The sequence below is a fragment of the Battus philenor genome, unplaced genomic scaffold, assembly GCF_028537555.1.
Source record: "Battus philenor isolate CCGP_79_NKW_IND1 unplaced genomic scaffold, ilBatPhil1.0.hap1 SCAF_12, whole genome shotgun sequence".
NCBI classification, from domain to species: domain Eukaryota; kingdom Metazoa; phylum Arthropoda; class Insecta; order Lepidoptera; family Papilionidae; genus Battus; species Battus philenor.
In genome coordinates this window covers 9205906-9221268 of record NW_027181674.1, presented here as the reverse complement: position 1 = coordinate 9221268, position 15363 = coordinate 9205906, and the positions used below count along the sequence as shown (strand labels likewise).

The 15363-nt window shown below is 33.4% G+C and overlaps 1 protein-coding gene across 2 annotated transcripts; it reads left to right on the top strand.

The window, feature by feature from the left end:
• The first annotated feature begins 2950 nt into the window (after window positions 1-2950).
• LOC137932795 (ATP-dependent DNA helicase Q5-like) lies at window positions 2951-14343 on the top strand. 2 transcript variants are annotated; one of them, XM_068776469.1, is made up of 11 exons: window positions 2951-3205; window positions 3981-4627; window positions 4700-4805; window positions 6174-6334; window positions 7331-7521; window positions 8947-9159; window positions 10058-10259; window positions 10785-10994; window positions 11542-11692; window positions 12062-13417; window positions 14139-14343. In XM_068776469.1, the coding sequence occupies exons 1-11, from the start codon at window positions 3112-3114 to the stop codon at window positions 14240-14242; spliced, it is 3435 nt and encodes a 1144-aa protein (XP_068632570.1). In that variant the 5' UTR covers window positions 2951-3111; the 3' UTR covers window positions 14243-14343. The 2 variants fall into 2 exon arrangements, with proteins under 2 accessions (XP_068632570.1, XP_068632569.1); XM_068776468.1 differs by having other exon boundaries at window positions 14136-14343.
• The last annotated feature ends 1020 nt before the right edge of the window (window positions 14344-15363 follow it).

Below are 15363 nucleotides of genomic sequence, written 5' to 3'. Positions count from 1 at the left end.
ATGCTTTAAAATGTATCTATTGTTTGTTAAACACATTCTCTTTGCGTTATATTCTACAAGGGTATACTGACAACCGCGATCTCTTTTGGAAAGTTTGTCGCGGACTATGTTACCAAATGTATTATTACACAAATAAATATATTATTGTCTCTTTTTATTAATTTTGTGCTATCAATGGAAAGAGTTTTAGCGATAAGACCTCTGAGACCGTCAACTATGTTTTTTAAATAGCTTATTCCTTCTCCTTGTCTTTCTACTTCTTTAACGAAGGTGTTATATAAACTTCATACATTATATAAAATGTCGATATAACAGTAATTTCTAATTTGTCTTATTTAAAATCGTTGAATAGGAAAAATAATTTAATTTAAATCTGCCGCAGTTCATTAACGAATTATAAAAAATTCTATCGATTAATTGAGTGAATCTTGTGTCCGTTTATTTCTTATTTTACATTAATCTGCCACAAGAAGTATTGCGGTAATAGATATGTGTCTAATAAAAATTGTTAAAAAGATCTGTCACATATTTTTTAAATTACTGTCATTTAAAAAGCTAATGAATTTTATGCTCCCTATGACGCATATTTTAACCACAGATAAAAATACTATAATGCGATTTTGAACAAAAAAATTAAACTGTCGAACCATATCCTCAAAATTATTACATTAAACTTTAACAGGCTGTGCCGAAACAAAATTGCCATATTGGTAAGTGACATCAAAAGATGGCGCGATTAGTCCATACTTCGAAATGGTAAACCACTTGCTGTACTATAATTTATTTTCCTATTATTATTACGTATCGCTTAGTTAAGTAATTGTATTTGTATTCAATTTATTTCACTCACTGACTACTTCAGCGTTAGAATTTGTACTGTTAGGTATACCGTTAGGAATATATACTGTGATTTTCTACATTAAAAATAAACTTTAATGAAACATTTATTTGCTAATTTTACAAGTACTAGTAATGTTCAAATGCAACCTTTACATCCTCTTATAAATTATCTTGTTGACGTTGACGTTGACGAGAATTTTCGCCAAAGGACATCCGCCAAATCCCATATAAAATTACCCCGGCCCGGCGCCAAAGCAATGTATCTCAGTTTATAGATTAATTATAGAAAAAATGTTATATATTTTCGGTATTGCTAAATTCACAATCACAACATATTTATTTTTGCTCGTTGAATTTTTATAGGCGCCCTATGTAAAAATTAATTTTTAAGAGAAAAGTTTTTATTAATTGTACATTAACATTGTAACGAGTGATTACAGCATATAGACATGTAAATACATATTTCATTCGCAATTATCTTTTATTTAGAAAAAAAAATGGTTGACAAAAACCTTTGACGTAACTTGGCTACGTTTAATGTTTTTTCAGATCGCTCCTTTGGAAAGTACGTAAAGGATTTAAATCAAAAACTATCTGCGTTGAAATTGTGTTCAAGATTCTTGAACTAGCGAGTAGTGGGCGACTCAGCCGTCCTATTGAATCATCATATTGCTACAAGTGCCAAGTGGCAAATTAACCAATAAATTTGACAAACTATTCTCCAATATGTAAGATACTATGAAATTAACACGTAAAGAAACTAATTTCTTTAATAACTCTATTTTGTATTGTGACGCGCTTATAAAATGTCGGTAAAGTAGTAGCTGTTCGACTTAATGGCGTTATTTATGATAGCATCCATTGGGGTCGCCGGTCGGTAAAGCAGTTGGTATTTGAGATGTCAAAATGATAATTTAAAATATATTGCAGAATAAACTTTTAAAAGGAATCGACAATTTAAAAAATAACTTTAAATGTCGTTTCTTTGTTTTCAGAACAACGCATTATTGTTTATTTTGAAACATACACCTACATAGTCGAGAGAAATTGTCTTATAAACATTTAATATTTGTAAAAGATTAAAAAAACCCAATGCACATTTACAATTACTCGATGATCCGGATGACGCTCAGAATTTGGATATCTTCCACCGTAAAGTTTCGCCGCAGCGCTAGCGACGCATTTACATTACCCCTATATAATGTGCATAATAATATATTCTTGCGTAGCGTATCGAGATGGCATGATGGTCGTCAGAGTGCACCGCTATGAATAATCACAGACGTCAGAAATCATTTTTAATAACCAATCTAAGTTACAATGCAGTCGAGTCCAATAAATAAATTTAAAGTTATAAATACGACTACAAAGGAAACACAATAGATGAAAAACGAATACGTATTAAATTGTTTTACAGTATTGCACATTGGTTAGCTACGACAGCGTCACTGCCTGTCTCACTTTTACTATATGATAAACGTTCGAGCTTATGAACATTGCGATGTTAAAGTTCGCGAACTTTTCCAGCTCAACGTTTGGGCGACATACTGGAAAAAAATAGCTGATTAGTAAATATAGTTCATTAATATTATCAAATTTTATACTTATTGAATAGGTAGTTTATGTTTTTTATTTATCTATTTAGATTTAGAACCTGTAATAATTCTAATTTTGTATTAGTTTTTTATGGATTCTGCATTTTTTTCTTTTTTTAGACATAACATATCAATTTACGAAGTATTTATTTTAAACCGGTTGATTGCTAACGAAATTATGGAGCGATTTTAATGTACGCTTACTTGAGGTGACACACAGGTGAATTAAGTGGCCGAGCCACAAGTATGCGTACTTACTCGAACGTCTGTCAACCTAATAACAATGCTCATTCGGTTTTTTAGAAAATGAATAACGGTGAACCTGATAACTTTATCACATCAGAATTTTAAGATATTGACATATATTCACTTATTTTAAAGATGTAATAATGATTTTATAATTATTTAATTATATAATTGTAAAATCGAATGTATCTTGATTATTATTTTTAAACTATATTGGTAATCATCACTCCGAGAATGTTTTTTTTACATTCTTTAAATGTCAAAGATGAAATAATAATAAGAATTCTATTTTGAGGTTGTTTTGATGTTTGGATTGTAAGTTTTAAAGTTTTGAATTGAACAATGTGTTACGATATGTATGTATTTCGTAGTATAAATAAGTGTAATGAAATAAGAATACCCGTAATGCCGTAGTGAAAAGACATTCGTCATGGATAACATAACCGATAAACTCTTGGAATGTTTTGGCCATCGAAAGTTTAAAAGTGAGCTTCAAGAGAGAGCTGTTCGAGCAATAGCCAGAGGTGAGTTTAATTAAATAAGGCGCTTCAAAAACTTTATCAGACGGTTAATTCCACGACTCTCTTATAAAAAAATCCATTTGAATACGAAAATACGTAGGAGAATTTGACAGCTGAAGTGGTATTTTTAATTTGGTTGTATAGCAGTAGCGCTATCACAATTGCGGTACTGATATCATTCTTTCCAATAAACACTTCTAGAAATGTATGATGTTAAAAGAAAGCGACTATGCATTTTATAAAATTAAAGGATTAAACTATCCATTTCCCTAATGTATATTGTTTATGTAATTTTAATTTATAATTTAAGTTTATTTAACTATAATTTTATTAGCTATCACTAACTAAATGCGTTAATATAAATATTTTATATCTGTGTTACTATCAGATAACTTCCATGTTAATGTATATTTTGTACAACTATTCTATATGTATGTAAATATTACTTTTCGTAAATCCTCATTTGAAAATCAATGAGCAATAAATATGATGTAGTTTACTTAAATCTTAAATAATAATAAGTCATCCTCATATTCATTACCAGAATATATTCAAGGGATTTTATTTAAATAAGTTAAGTTTAGGCTACATTATCATTTGATAATTACTTTGTTTTGATGACATTTTGATAATTTTGTTATTTAAATAAGGTCCATTAAATGGTAAAAAAAAACAGTTTTATTAATCCATTAGTATTTAAGTAGGAACTTATTGAATAAGTTCAATCCTGCAATTATGATTTTATTGTCACTAAGGTAACCATGTTATATATTTTCAGGTGTCCATGATGTTTATGTTTCAATGCCTACGGGCTCTGGAAAGTCCTTGTGCTTCCAGTTGCCAGCAATTTTACAAGATAATAAAGTGTGTATTGTATTTTCACCCCTACTGGCACTCATCAAAGACCAAATTGATCATCTAACAAAATATAAAATACAAGCTGAATCGATCAACTCTAAGATGACAACAAAAGAGAGGGAAAGAGTGATCAATGATCTCAGAAGCATGAAGCCTACCACAAAATTTTTATATGTTACACCTGAACAAGCTTGTACAAGCACATTTAGGAGTTTAATAGAACATCTAGTCAAGTATAAAAAAGTTTCTTACATAGTTGTTGATGAAGCTCATTGTGTTAGTGAATGGGGACATGACTTTCGTCCTGATTATTTAAAACTGGGTAATTTGAGAGAAACTTATAAGGGTATACCTTGGGTAGCCCTCACTGCTACAGCAAGTGCAGAGGTTGCAAAAGACATCCTTTCCAATTTGAAGTTATTACATCCAGTTGCTCAGTATAAAACACCAAGTTTCCGTAAAAATCTTTACTATGATGTGGTGTATCAGAATTGCATTGAAGATGAAGTTGGAGACCTCTGTGAATTTTTGAAGAAGAGCTTAAAAGAAGAGGAAAGTGTTAAACCAGTAAGTAAAATACATTAATATATTTTTTTGTAATACCCCAATTGTCCATCATTCTTACTTTTTTTTTTTCAGAAAGACAAAAATGCAGTTATTGTCTATTGCAGAACCCGTGAACAAACTGAAGAACTAGCACATATGTTGAATAAAAAGGGCCTTAAATCCTTGGCATATCATGGAGGTATTGAAACTTTAAACTTTTAGTATATAATATTTATTATTTTGTTTGTTTCTCTCTATGAATCATTTATATAGATCACTCAAAAGTGTTCTGATTAGACTGCCAAAAAAGCTTAATTTTATAAAAAATAAAATTTCACTCCTATAATAGTATCTTTCAACATGAAATAAAGGTATGAGGGTTCCAAACAACCAAACAAAAACAAAAACCTTGACCTGGGACAAACTCACATCCAACTTTTTTTTACTTTTACCACCAACAATTTTTTTTCCGTTTTTACAAGCATAATCCACTCCTTACCATTATAATCAATTAAAAGTCCTTTTCCTTTTTATGAGATCTTTATGCGTTCTATAGAATGTTAAATCTTACACAGTTGCCCACTAAAGGCTTGCTAATTTTAAAGAGCCAAAGAAAGGCGAACACACTTTTTTTATTTATCATTTATATTTATCATTAACGTCATGTTCATCTTTATTTTCCTTACATTCGTTAATATTCTTGTGCACATAGACAAGATTATAATATAGGGTGAGCCATAAAATAGTTAACATTTGAAAAATTGTTATAAAAATACCATTACACATTTTTAAAATTTGTTTATTTACAGGAAAGGTAATAAGTTGGAATTTATATTTTTTAAAATTATTTTATCTAGCGAGTGTAGAAATTACCAAATACTCTTCGGCAAAGAGACCGCGAGATCGCCGAAAACTCTTCGCTAATTTTTTATTTCATTTAATGAGGCGTATTTGGTTTATGGATGTAGACACAACTATTTAAATCCATAAAAAAAGTCTCCTGGGGATAGATCTGGGCTATTTGGTGACTATGGGATGTCGCCTCGTCCAGAAATTAGCAATTCTGGAAACATTACTTTCAACACCAGCAGGCACTTGAAGGATGTGTAACACTGGCCTCACTTTACTTTTTAATTTAGTAAAATACTAAAACCGCCCGTGCACCAGCAAATTCTAGAAGCGTTGGTATCAAACACCTCTTTTGTTGTATTTACTTTAAATGTTACCAGGTGTGGGACTCAAATGTTAGCGAGTTCTAAGCCCACCTAATATATACAATATTGACTATGTATTGCATATCTTTTTTTCACAAGACTTCTCTAACACAGCTTTTATTGTGGTTTGTGGTGCAAAATTTAAAATAAGCATATATGAATTGTCGAACCCAGGATTTTATTTGTTAAACTTACTTTTAAAACATTTTTTTTATTTTTTCATTCTTTGCAAAAGTAAAGACTTTTGATGGGTAATTATGGTGGTCCCCGTACTAGCTCTTGCGCTGTCCTAATTTAAATTCCCTTGTAATGGAATTATATTATTAGGTAGTATAATTTAAATTGTTCTACAGGTCTTAAATCATCTGAACGTATCTCCGTGCAAGAACAATGGTCCGGGGGCGAGTGTCCTTGTGTTTGTGCGACAGTTTCCTTTGGCATGGGCGTCGACAAGGCAACTGTACGCGCTGTGGCACATTGGGGACTTGCGCAGAATGTTGCAGCTTACTATCAGGTGACGGAAGTTTTAAGAAAGCCACAATACAACAAATGTATGTTTTATCGTATGTTTTACATATATATACATGTAAAACATACGATAAAACACGGAAAACGAGCAAAAAGTATTCTTATAGCGCATTTGTGTCACAAACATAGCTTGACAGATAGTCATAATTGTTGCAATATCCCGATCTTTACGCATCTTAATCAGTGTATCATCTGTAGATTCCAGTTCGTGCAGAACTAGTTCATGCACAAAGATCACGGGAGCACCGCGGTAAATGAAGACTTGCTTGTATGTAGATGTATAGCTCCCAAAAATAGCCCAGCTCATTAAATGAGATTCAATCCTTAATTGCATGTGCCGCCACCTACAAAACAATCTGTGCTGAAGCTGAGACACACAGTTGACTATCGGAAAAACACTATAATAATAAGATAGATAGCTAACAAAGTATTTCATAGTCAATGATCCGTTTTCGCAGGCAAGGTAGGTTAAGAACGTATAGGGAGGGATTGATAATCCAAGATCATCCTAGATAGTAGATAGTAATACACGTGCTAAGTTACATAAACGAGGTTTAGTTTAAACGCACTTTACGCTCTTTAAAATAGTTATAAGCTTGCAGAAACGCTGATATACTCCAGACATGTTATTTTTTAGAAATATCATATTCGGCTGTAATATAAACTAGTTTTTAATTGATTTACAAAGTCGAATTTAACATTACTCTTAAACTACCCTGTAAATCCAAATATGTTGCATTTTGGTTGAGATCTAGAACTAACCAGCATGAGATTGGATGGTCAATATAACTTTCTGCATGTGTTTAGTGACATTCAGAGAGTCACAGTGTCACATCTTTAGCATGAACTATTATATAAGACTTATTCGTTAACGAAACGATTTGTTTAAAATACGCGGAGTAATAATGTAACAAAAATAGTTATGTATATATTGTATATATATAATTACATGAAATATTTATACAACAACAAACATTTTCAGGAATCCGGTAGAGCCGGCCGTGATGGTAAACCGGCTTTTTGTCGCATTTATTATAGCCGAAATGAACGCAATGCCATCGACTTTCTTCTGAAGAGCGAAATGGCGCGTGCGCAAACTCCTGAACAAAAGCAACGCTGCAAAAATTCTTATAAAAGTTTCGAAATTATGGTCAAATACTGTGAGGAAGTTAAGTAAGTATGTATGTATGATAAAAACATTGTTTTTGATTTCTTAGAGATGATATAATGCGGACGAGTGGGTTCCGAAGCAGAGAACTTAATCTAGAAGCAGACTTGTTTCTAGATTAAATAAGACGGTTCCGGTGCAAGGTTATATGAGTTCAACCTCAAATAGTAGGTAATTTTAAGTGTAAAACTCGCACCTGTGAATAAATGTCACAGTTATGATGTACATATATAAGTATATGTACAATTTGCTCCGCTGACAGTAAACCCGGAGATGGCTTGCGATGAAGGTAGGGCAGAAACTGAAAGCAGTTGATGTGATTGTTTACTGTCAGAACGGAGTTACAAAATGTAAAGCATGTAAAACAAGAATAGGAGAGATAAACAAATAAACAAATTGAAAAATAATTATGAATACATAATGATGGAACTATGGACACAGATAAAATGTTGAACTCTAACTTATAGATAAATGCTACTTAATAATGATGTCTTTATAATATTTATTCAACACTTACCCTTTTGGGGTGCGAGGCGATGTAAAGGTTGTGGCGTGAATTAAATAATGCCCAGAGAAAGAAAAGGACCAAGACGTGAATTTATAACGTAAATTCTTATTGGCTTGACCCCGGCGCGTGAGACGACACGTAGCTGGTGAACGCAACCGACACAAAGAGTGTGCGTTGGTGCGTGAGACAACACCTAGTTAGTGAACGCGACCGAGGCCAGGATCCTTCTGCCGAGCACTCATGTAAACTGCTCTGGCTGGTGCGTGGGCGCATTGGAATTTGTTATCAAAACAAAAGATCCGCTAAACCAATAGCACTTTTCCACGACCCCACGCCAATTGAGATGTACCGTTACCAGCTAAGGGTTGAACAATTTTTTGCTGTATTGCGATTTATGAAATGTTTCTCGTGTTTATTTTTTTTTGGTTAAAATTTTAATTAAGATTTATGGGGCGTTAACTTGCAACGTTACAAGCGTCTTCGCCATTAGGTCGGGATTGCGGTCACTACTTTCGGAGTGAAAAGAGTTTTTCTGTCCTAAACATAATAAACGACTGTTCCATACGAATAGAATACTTTTATTTGACTTAACTATTCGTAAACCTGCAGGAATTATATAATAGAAAGTTCCTGTAGATTTGCGCATAAGTTATACGTCTGATTGCTTATATATATATGATACTTCATGTCATTTCACTTGCTCGAAGTCTGACACTTGTCAAAATACGATTATTTTGGCGTCAGTTAATAACTCGGGTTAGTAAATGGCCGGCAAAATATGAAGGTTCAAGTGGCAGTTATAGGTTTCTGGTCAGCTCTCAGCAGATCAGCATATAGAGTACCTTACTATAAATGTTAAAATAATTGATGATTTTAAAATCTACTCGTAAAGATATTTTGAATTTAAAATTGATGTGTATAGGTGCCGCCACAAGCGATTCGCGGAGTACTTCGGCGAGGAGGCTCCGCGTTGTGCAGGGCGCTGCGACGTTTGCGCCGACGAGCGTGCCGTACGTCGCGCGCTGGAACAGCACCAGCGCCGGGCCATGAGCGCTCGCCTCGAGCGCGGCGGCTTCATCTCACACGACCACAACGACCACCACGACCTCTACGAAAACGGCCGCGCCGGGCTCAGGTTTCTGATTTTTTTTATTATGTCTTATTTGCGCCATCTATCGCTGAATTATGGGACTAGTGCGTGCGCTCATGCTAATAACAAATATTCAATCTTGCGAATAGGCTTCGATAAGCACTCAAGTGAAAATACTTATACAACATACATTAAAATATGTTTTAATAAAAAATACTACTGCCTGGTATTGTATATTTTTTCAAAAAGTACCTGGCAATAAATACGGTAGTTCTATTTCAAAGCCAATTTTACAATTTTTTTATTATTTAATAGTACTGCTTTATTAATAAATCGCGACCTAACATAACCTTTGTATTTTAGTTCTTTTATTTTTAATAGTTTCATTATTTAAAGGTCTCTCCGTTTTTCTTTAGGCGACCTGGCCTTCTTATACGGACTTCCGTAAACGATCACGTCGCAGGTCCATAAATCATTACCGGCAACACACACTTCTTTAGGCTTTTAATTTTCAATGATATATAATATATTGCTGAAAACTAGACTTTTTTAAGCTCTGAGTTACTTTAGCAAGAATAAAATTAAAGGGTATGTCTAACCGTTTTTTTTCTTGACACTGATTTCTGTCGTCAAAGCATAAAAGTTAGTACCCAGCGTTTCGCAGCTGGCGTAACTACTGAAATGAGATCTATGGCATAACAAGTTCACGACAGAGGATTGCTCAAGATTATGATGAGGCTAAAGAAAAAAGACGGAATCTTGCGATCAAGTTCCGGTGATAGAGATCTTCATTTATTAGTAGAATTTATGAATTATGGAAGGGTCGAGTTCTGCACCTTGATTCAAAAGCCATTTTGTAGATTTTTAAGGTTGTAGATGGACCCCTCTATAAAGTTTCAAGTTTGTTAGTATTACATGGTCTTATTAATACTTTATTTTTAAGAGACATGGAATCGTATTATAACGATGACAGTGGAGAATCAGACGGAGACGGTAATCGCCGCATAGCCGAGGAAACTAAGTCGCTTATAATGAAAGAATTTGCGGAGAGAAAAAAACGGGTGACGGATAACGAAAGAAAAAGTTCTGACGCCGTTGCCGCCGTCAATTCGAAATGTCGAGCCGCTCAAAGTACGAACACCAAGGTAACTTTAATTCGAACAAGTTTAGTTATAATCTTTATGTTATAGTCATAACGATGCTTACCCAAGGTTTTAGGATTTTTTGCGTGTGTAACCATCAGATCAGAAAATAGTAACTTTATACACTTTGGGTTAACTTATTAATGATTCTTCTTTTTGGGTCATTCTTCTTAATTCTAAGGATAGTAACCTTTATCCACTCCCTGGCTTTAAGGCTGTATGGTGTATCCAGCGGTATCTAGTGTGGTAGGGATTAGAATATTATCATATTGGGCTGTGTCAACATGCTCTTTTGTCCTCTAGTTCTATTAAACCCTTAATTTCTCCAAGTCGTTGCTCGTCTTCCTGGCCATGTAACAATAATACAGCACTTATTTGAGATGGCAGAGAATCTAGTAGATTTAAAATTGATTAAGTAGCAAGTAATGGACAATAACATTATAAAAATGTTGGGATAAGATTAATTTAGATTTCTCAACAGCTAACCTGGTTAACTTATTAGGTAAATTAAATGGTTTTTGTTCACAGGTGAATGGGCTAACTGTAGCCAGTCGAGAGAGCTATCTCTCACTCTTGGTGGACGCACTCAGCACAAACTTAACTAACATGAAGGGTGTGGATGAACCAGAAAAACCCTTGAAACGAAAAGATATAGAGCAGTGTGCGGTTGATTTAGAATATGAGGCCTTTTCGAGCAGCACTGTTACCAGTCTGTACAGAAGAGCGGTCACGAAACTGGTGGGAAATTATATTAATCAAATTCGAAATTCTATTTCTTTTTTTGTATTGTTGTTTATATTTGTTGCCACAAAAATTTTTACGTACTGTGAGCAATGTTCGCATTTAAGTAAAATGCATGTTGTCATAGAAACATGTACTTTGTGTGTTACAACAGAAATTAAGAGGAAAACTTTCAGTTGTGAGCAGACTCTTTTACAAGTGTTCCTCTTACCAAAACGACCTAGAATTTTTACAACAAATTATGTATAACGACGTTGTCAAATCACTGTATACAATGTGTAAAAGAACATATTTGAGATTTTGTAAAATTTCAACATTTTTCAGATGTAAAAAATTTATTATAAAATTTTAACATTTTAAAATTTTACAAAATTATTTGTTTACTTTCAAAATCTCCAATCTTTTTTCTTCAATATCTTTACAAAGATGTGTTTTTTTTAAACTTTGATGGATTTAAGGTAGTTCGTTTAGACGGGTTTGAATATTCTCATGTATGTCAAAAGCATTTAGCAGTGTTAATAATAATTTAAATAATTACTTTCAGATAACTTCTGTGAAAAGCAGTGAAACGTTGTTTCCACGTTTGAAAACATTTGAGCCGCGGATAGGGGAGACCCTTGGCGATTTTGTACGGGATTTTGAAATTAAAAAACAAACCCAATATGGTTTCATAACTGCCAAGCAGCTAGATGAGTGTAAGATTTTGTTTATATTTTTATAGTTGGTTAATCTGGGTCCGAAATCGGATTTACTGTTTAATTCATAGTATAGAACTACCAAATAAGCAAGATAAGTTATTTTGCGTCTTGCATATACACATCTCATTAATTCCAACTGCTCGAAATATACTATACGACTTGGATTCTGCAAAATAGATTCGCCACTGGGTAAAACTCATTTTGATAATTCATTACAAATATTTTTTATCAACCTTAATTTACCTTACTTCGTATTTTCAATCAATAAACCTCAGAATCGTTTATCAACAACCGTAATTCTTATTTATACGGTATACCATAACAGGTGCACATATAATTTATCAACCAACCTCTTTAATTTTGTAGCCAACAAGGAGAGAAACAGTACAGTGCGAGAATTATCAAAAGCTGATAAAGAGAACAAGAGAAAAGCTAGCTCTTTCAAACGTGATTCTTTAAAACAAACCAAACTTAAGAGTTTTTTTACAACACAATCGTCAACTGAGGAGGTGAATTCTGTTTCTGAAGAGAGTGGAGATGAAAGTACATTGATAATAGACGAAGCAGCTGGAGGCAATTATGACGACACTACTCTGAAGTTAGAGGAAACAAATGACGTTTCTGACGTAAATGCTAATAATGCAACTTCTCAAATAATCAAAAAGGAAAAAGATGATCCGGTTTCAAGAAGTTCGTCAAAAACATTGGTGATAAATATTACTTTACAAGGTGTACCCAGTAAAGAATCTCAAAATAAAAATGACAAGAAAGTGAATATTAAATCAGAAACTATGAAAGAAGACAAATCTGTAAATAAACTTAAGCCTACTGCAAAAAGAAAAATCAAAGCGTTATTTGGAGAATCTTCTGACAGTGAAGCCGAGCTAGAGATAAATGCTAAACATATCACCAAAGGAAAGCATAAAGATAGTAAAACCCACAAGGATAAAAAACGGAAATTGTCCAAAAGCAATAAAACTAATATTAAAGACACTGAGCTATTCGGCGACTTATCCAATAGTGACACTGAGAAAGAGTTCATAATTGATAAAAATACCTATCGAAAAGAAAGTGCCGAAGAAAAGTACCATTCTAAGGAAAATAGTCATAATGAAGAGGTTGGCTTAAACCAACTGGAAATCAAATACCAAAATAATAAGACAAATACAAATAATGTTGCAACAGTAAATACTGCAGGGGAAGAGGATCAAGGAAAGTGTGAATTGGAACTGGACAGCTCGGATTTGCCTCTCGGCGAGGATAGAACTCTCGTAAAAGCACACAAACTTAGCATTGAAGCAGATAAAATTTTACTTGAATTAAAACAATTTTCAGAATTACCGCAAGAAAACAGTGAGGCTTTGAAAATAGATACACCTCTTATAGAAACGAAAACAATCGATCCGATATCGCCAAAAATTAAAAGTAAAATAAAAGACAAACATAAACCGAAACATAAATTAAGCTCCAACAAGGAAATCGAACAGAAGCATGTAGAAAAACAGACACCAGGTGACCATCGGAAAGAAAAAAGAGATAACGAAGGCGAGAAAAATATACCGCGACAAAAAGAACAAAAGAAATCAGAAAAAGTAGATGTCGCAAGTCTAGTGGTCAAACTACTTATGCCTTATTATAAGAAAAAAAGAATAAGTACCAGGGACTTGTTTAAAATTACTGCTAGGCATATAGTACACCAACTGCTGGCGATTCAAGTTACAGGTCAGTTATAAAAACCAGTGTCTAAATTACACTATCAAAAACATTAAGACGTAAAATGCATGCTATACAAAATACACATAATATAACTACTAGAGCCATATATCGACGCCGTCCAATGTTTCAGCGTTCCGACATATTGCACAATACTGCCCAATATGTTATAGATGTATAAGCTTTTAAGGGGTGAATGTATATCACATTGGTCAGCAAAAATCTTTAAAGATGTATCCAATCATCCTGTATAATGTGATTACATTCAAATATGTTACATTAATTAATTTTTCCTACAGGGATGCAACTGACCAATATTTTCTGGCAATATAGTCTGCACGATAGGAACGGATAGGAAACCATAATTAATTTTATTCTAATTTTAGAAACGCTATTTTTTACTGTTTTATCATTACATTATATCTGGTACCATTGATTTTGTATACCATACAATAATTAACTGCAAATGAGCTGGCACACTCAGTTTGTATACCTTAAACCAATTGTTAGTGGTTGGTAAAAGGTGTAAAAATGTTAAGTTCTGTTTCTGTTTTGAAAAAATTTTGAAAATTTTGTTGATCCATTTCTCCGTTAAACATTCATCCAACAATGTTCATCAGCTACACATATTCAATGTATATTTATAATGAAACCCAACTTAAGTTCCTTTATTAAATTGTTACAAATCTTACTATGAAAAATTTCATGAAATGTACTAATTTTTCAGAAGAAGCAGCAATCAATATGTTACTCAAAAAAACCTTTACAAAAGAAGTCAAAATTGAAACGGAGAGTGATTTGCCCAAGAAAATAGATTTAAGTAAAGTTATTTAAATATTATTTTTATGTATTTGCGTTTTTATTTATTAGAATATGTTTAAGGCCTTTTATCATTATATTACAGAATCCTGTTCAATAAAGAAATATTATTTTAATTTTGTTTCAATTTTAGATGATAGAACATGCTGTCGACATAGTGTATCCCCATATCGAATATGATTTTAGTGGATACCGTAATGTCTAAAAGGTGTTTTGTTTAATGATTTTTTTTAATATATATATATATATATATCTATTATTGGTGTCTTGTGTCAGATTTATGTTTTTAAACTTAAAAAAATGTTTTATTTGAGACATAGTTTTAATAAAAGCATTGAACGATAGAACAGAATAGTTGATTTTATTTTTTAAAAAGTATGTCATCCAAACGTCTTCACACACACTGTTGAAAACGGAGCTTTATGTTCTGCAGTAAACTTTATTCTGTTGAGCTGGTTTTTCGACGAATATTTTCTTTTAAATTTACAAGAGTTGGGTGTAGAAAAATCCATGAGTTGAGGTGACTTCGGTGAAAGCAAAGCGACTGATCAGTATTTGAGAGGAAGCTTCCCGAAGCGAATTCATCGAAACTGACGCCTCTCTCTGACGAAGGCCCACCAAACGGGGACAACGCATTATTTTGTTGCAATGCATGGCTTATTATTAATGTTTAATAGAGGCTTGCTGGAGCGCTGCTTGAGCTTAAAGGCAGGTAGACAGAGAATCCCCCCTGCCCCCTGAACGTCTGCATCAGAAACGTGTCCAGCTGGACTTTCCGTAGTACGCGGTAGGCTGATAAAGCGTCCGGGAACAAGTTCCTCGTTATAGTTGCCGTAGTCGGCTACGTATACCTCCTAATCCATTCTCCAAGTGTGACCAGTCTGAGCTGTCGCTTGACGAAGGAAGTGGAGCATCTCTTGTGAGAATGTGAAAGTGTAAACAAAAATGTCGACGAGCGGTTACGTAAGAATTCGTTATTGTTAAAAAAAGACTCGGGGCCAACCCGCGATGCGCACGCGACCACTGAAACATCGTGACGGAGAAATCCGCGCGGTCAGTGCTTCCGAAAACACTTTTCCCTCGCAGTTAATTACATCTTGGACATAGTCTTATTTAAACAATAAAATTATATGTAG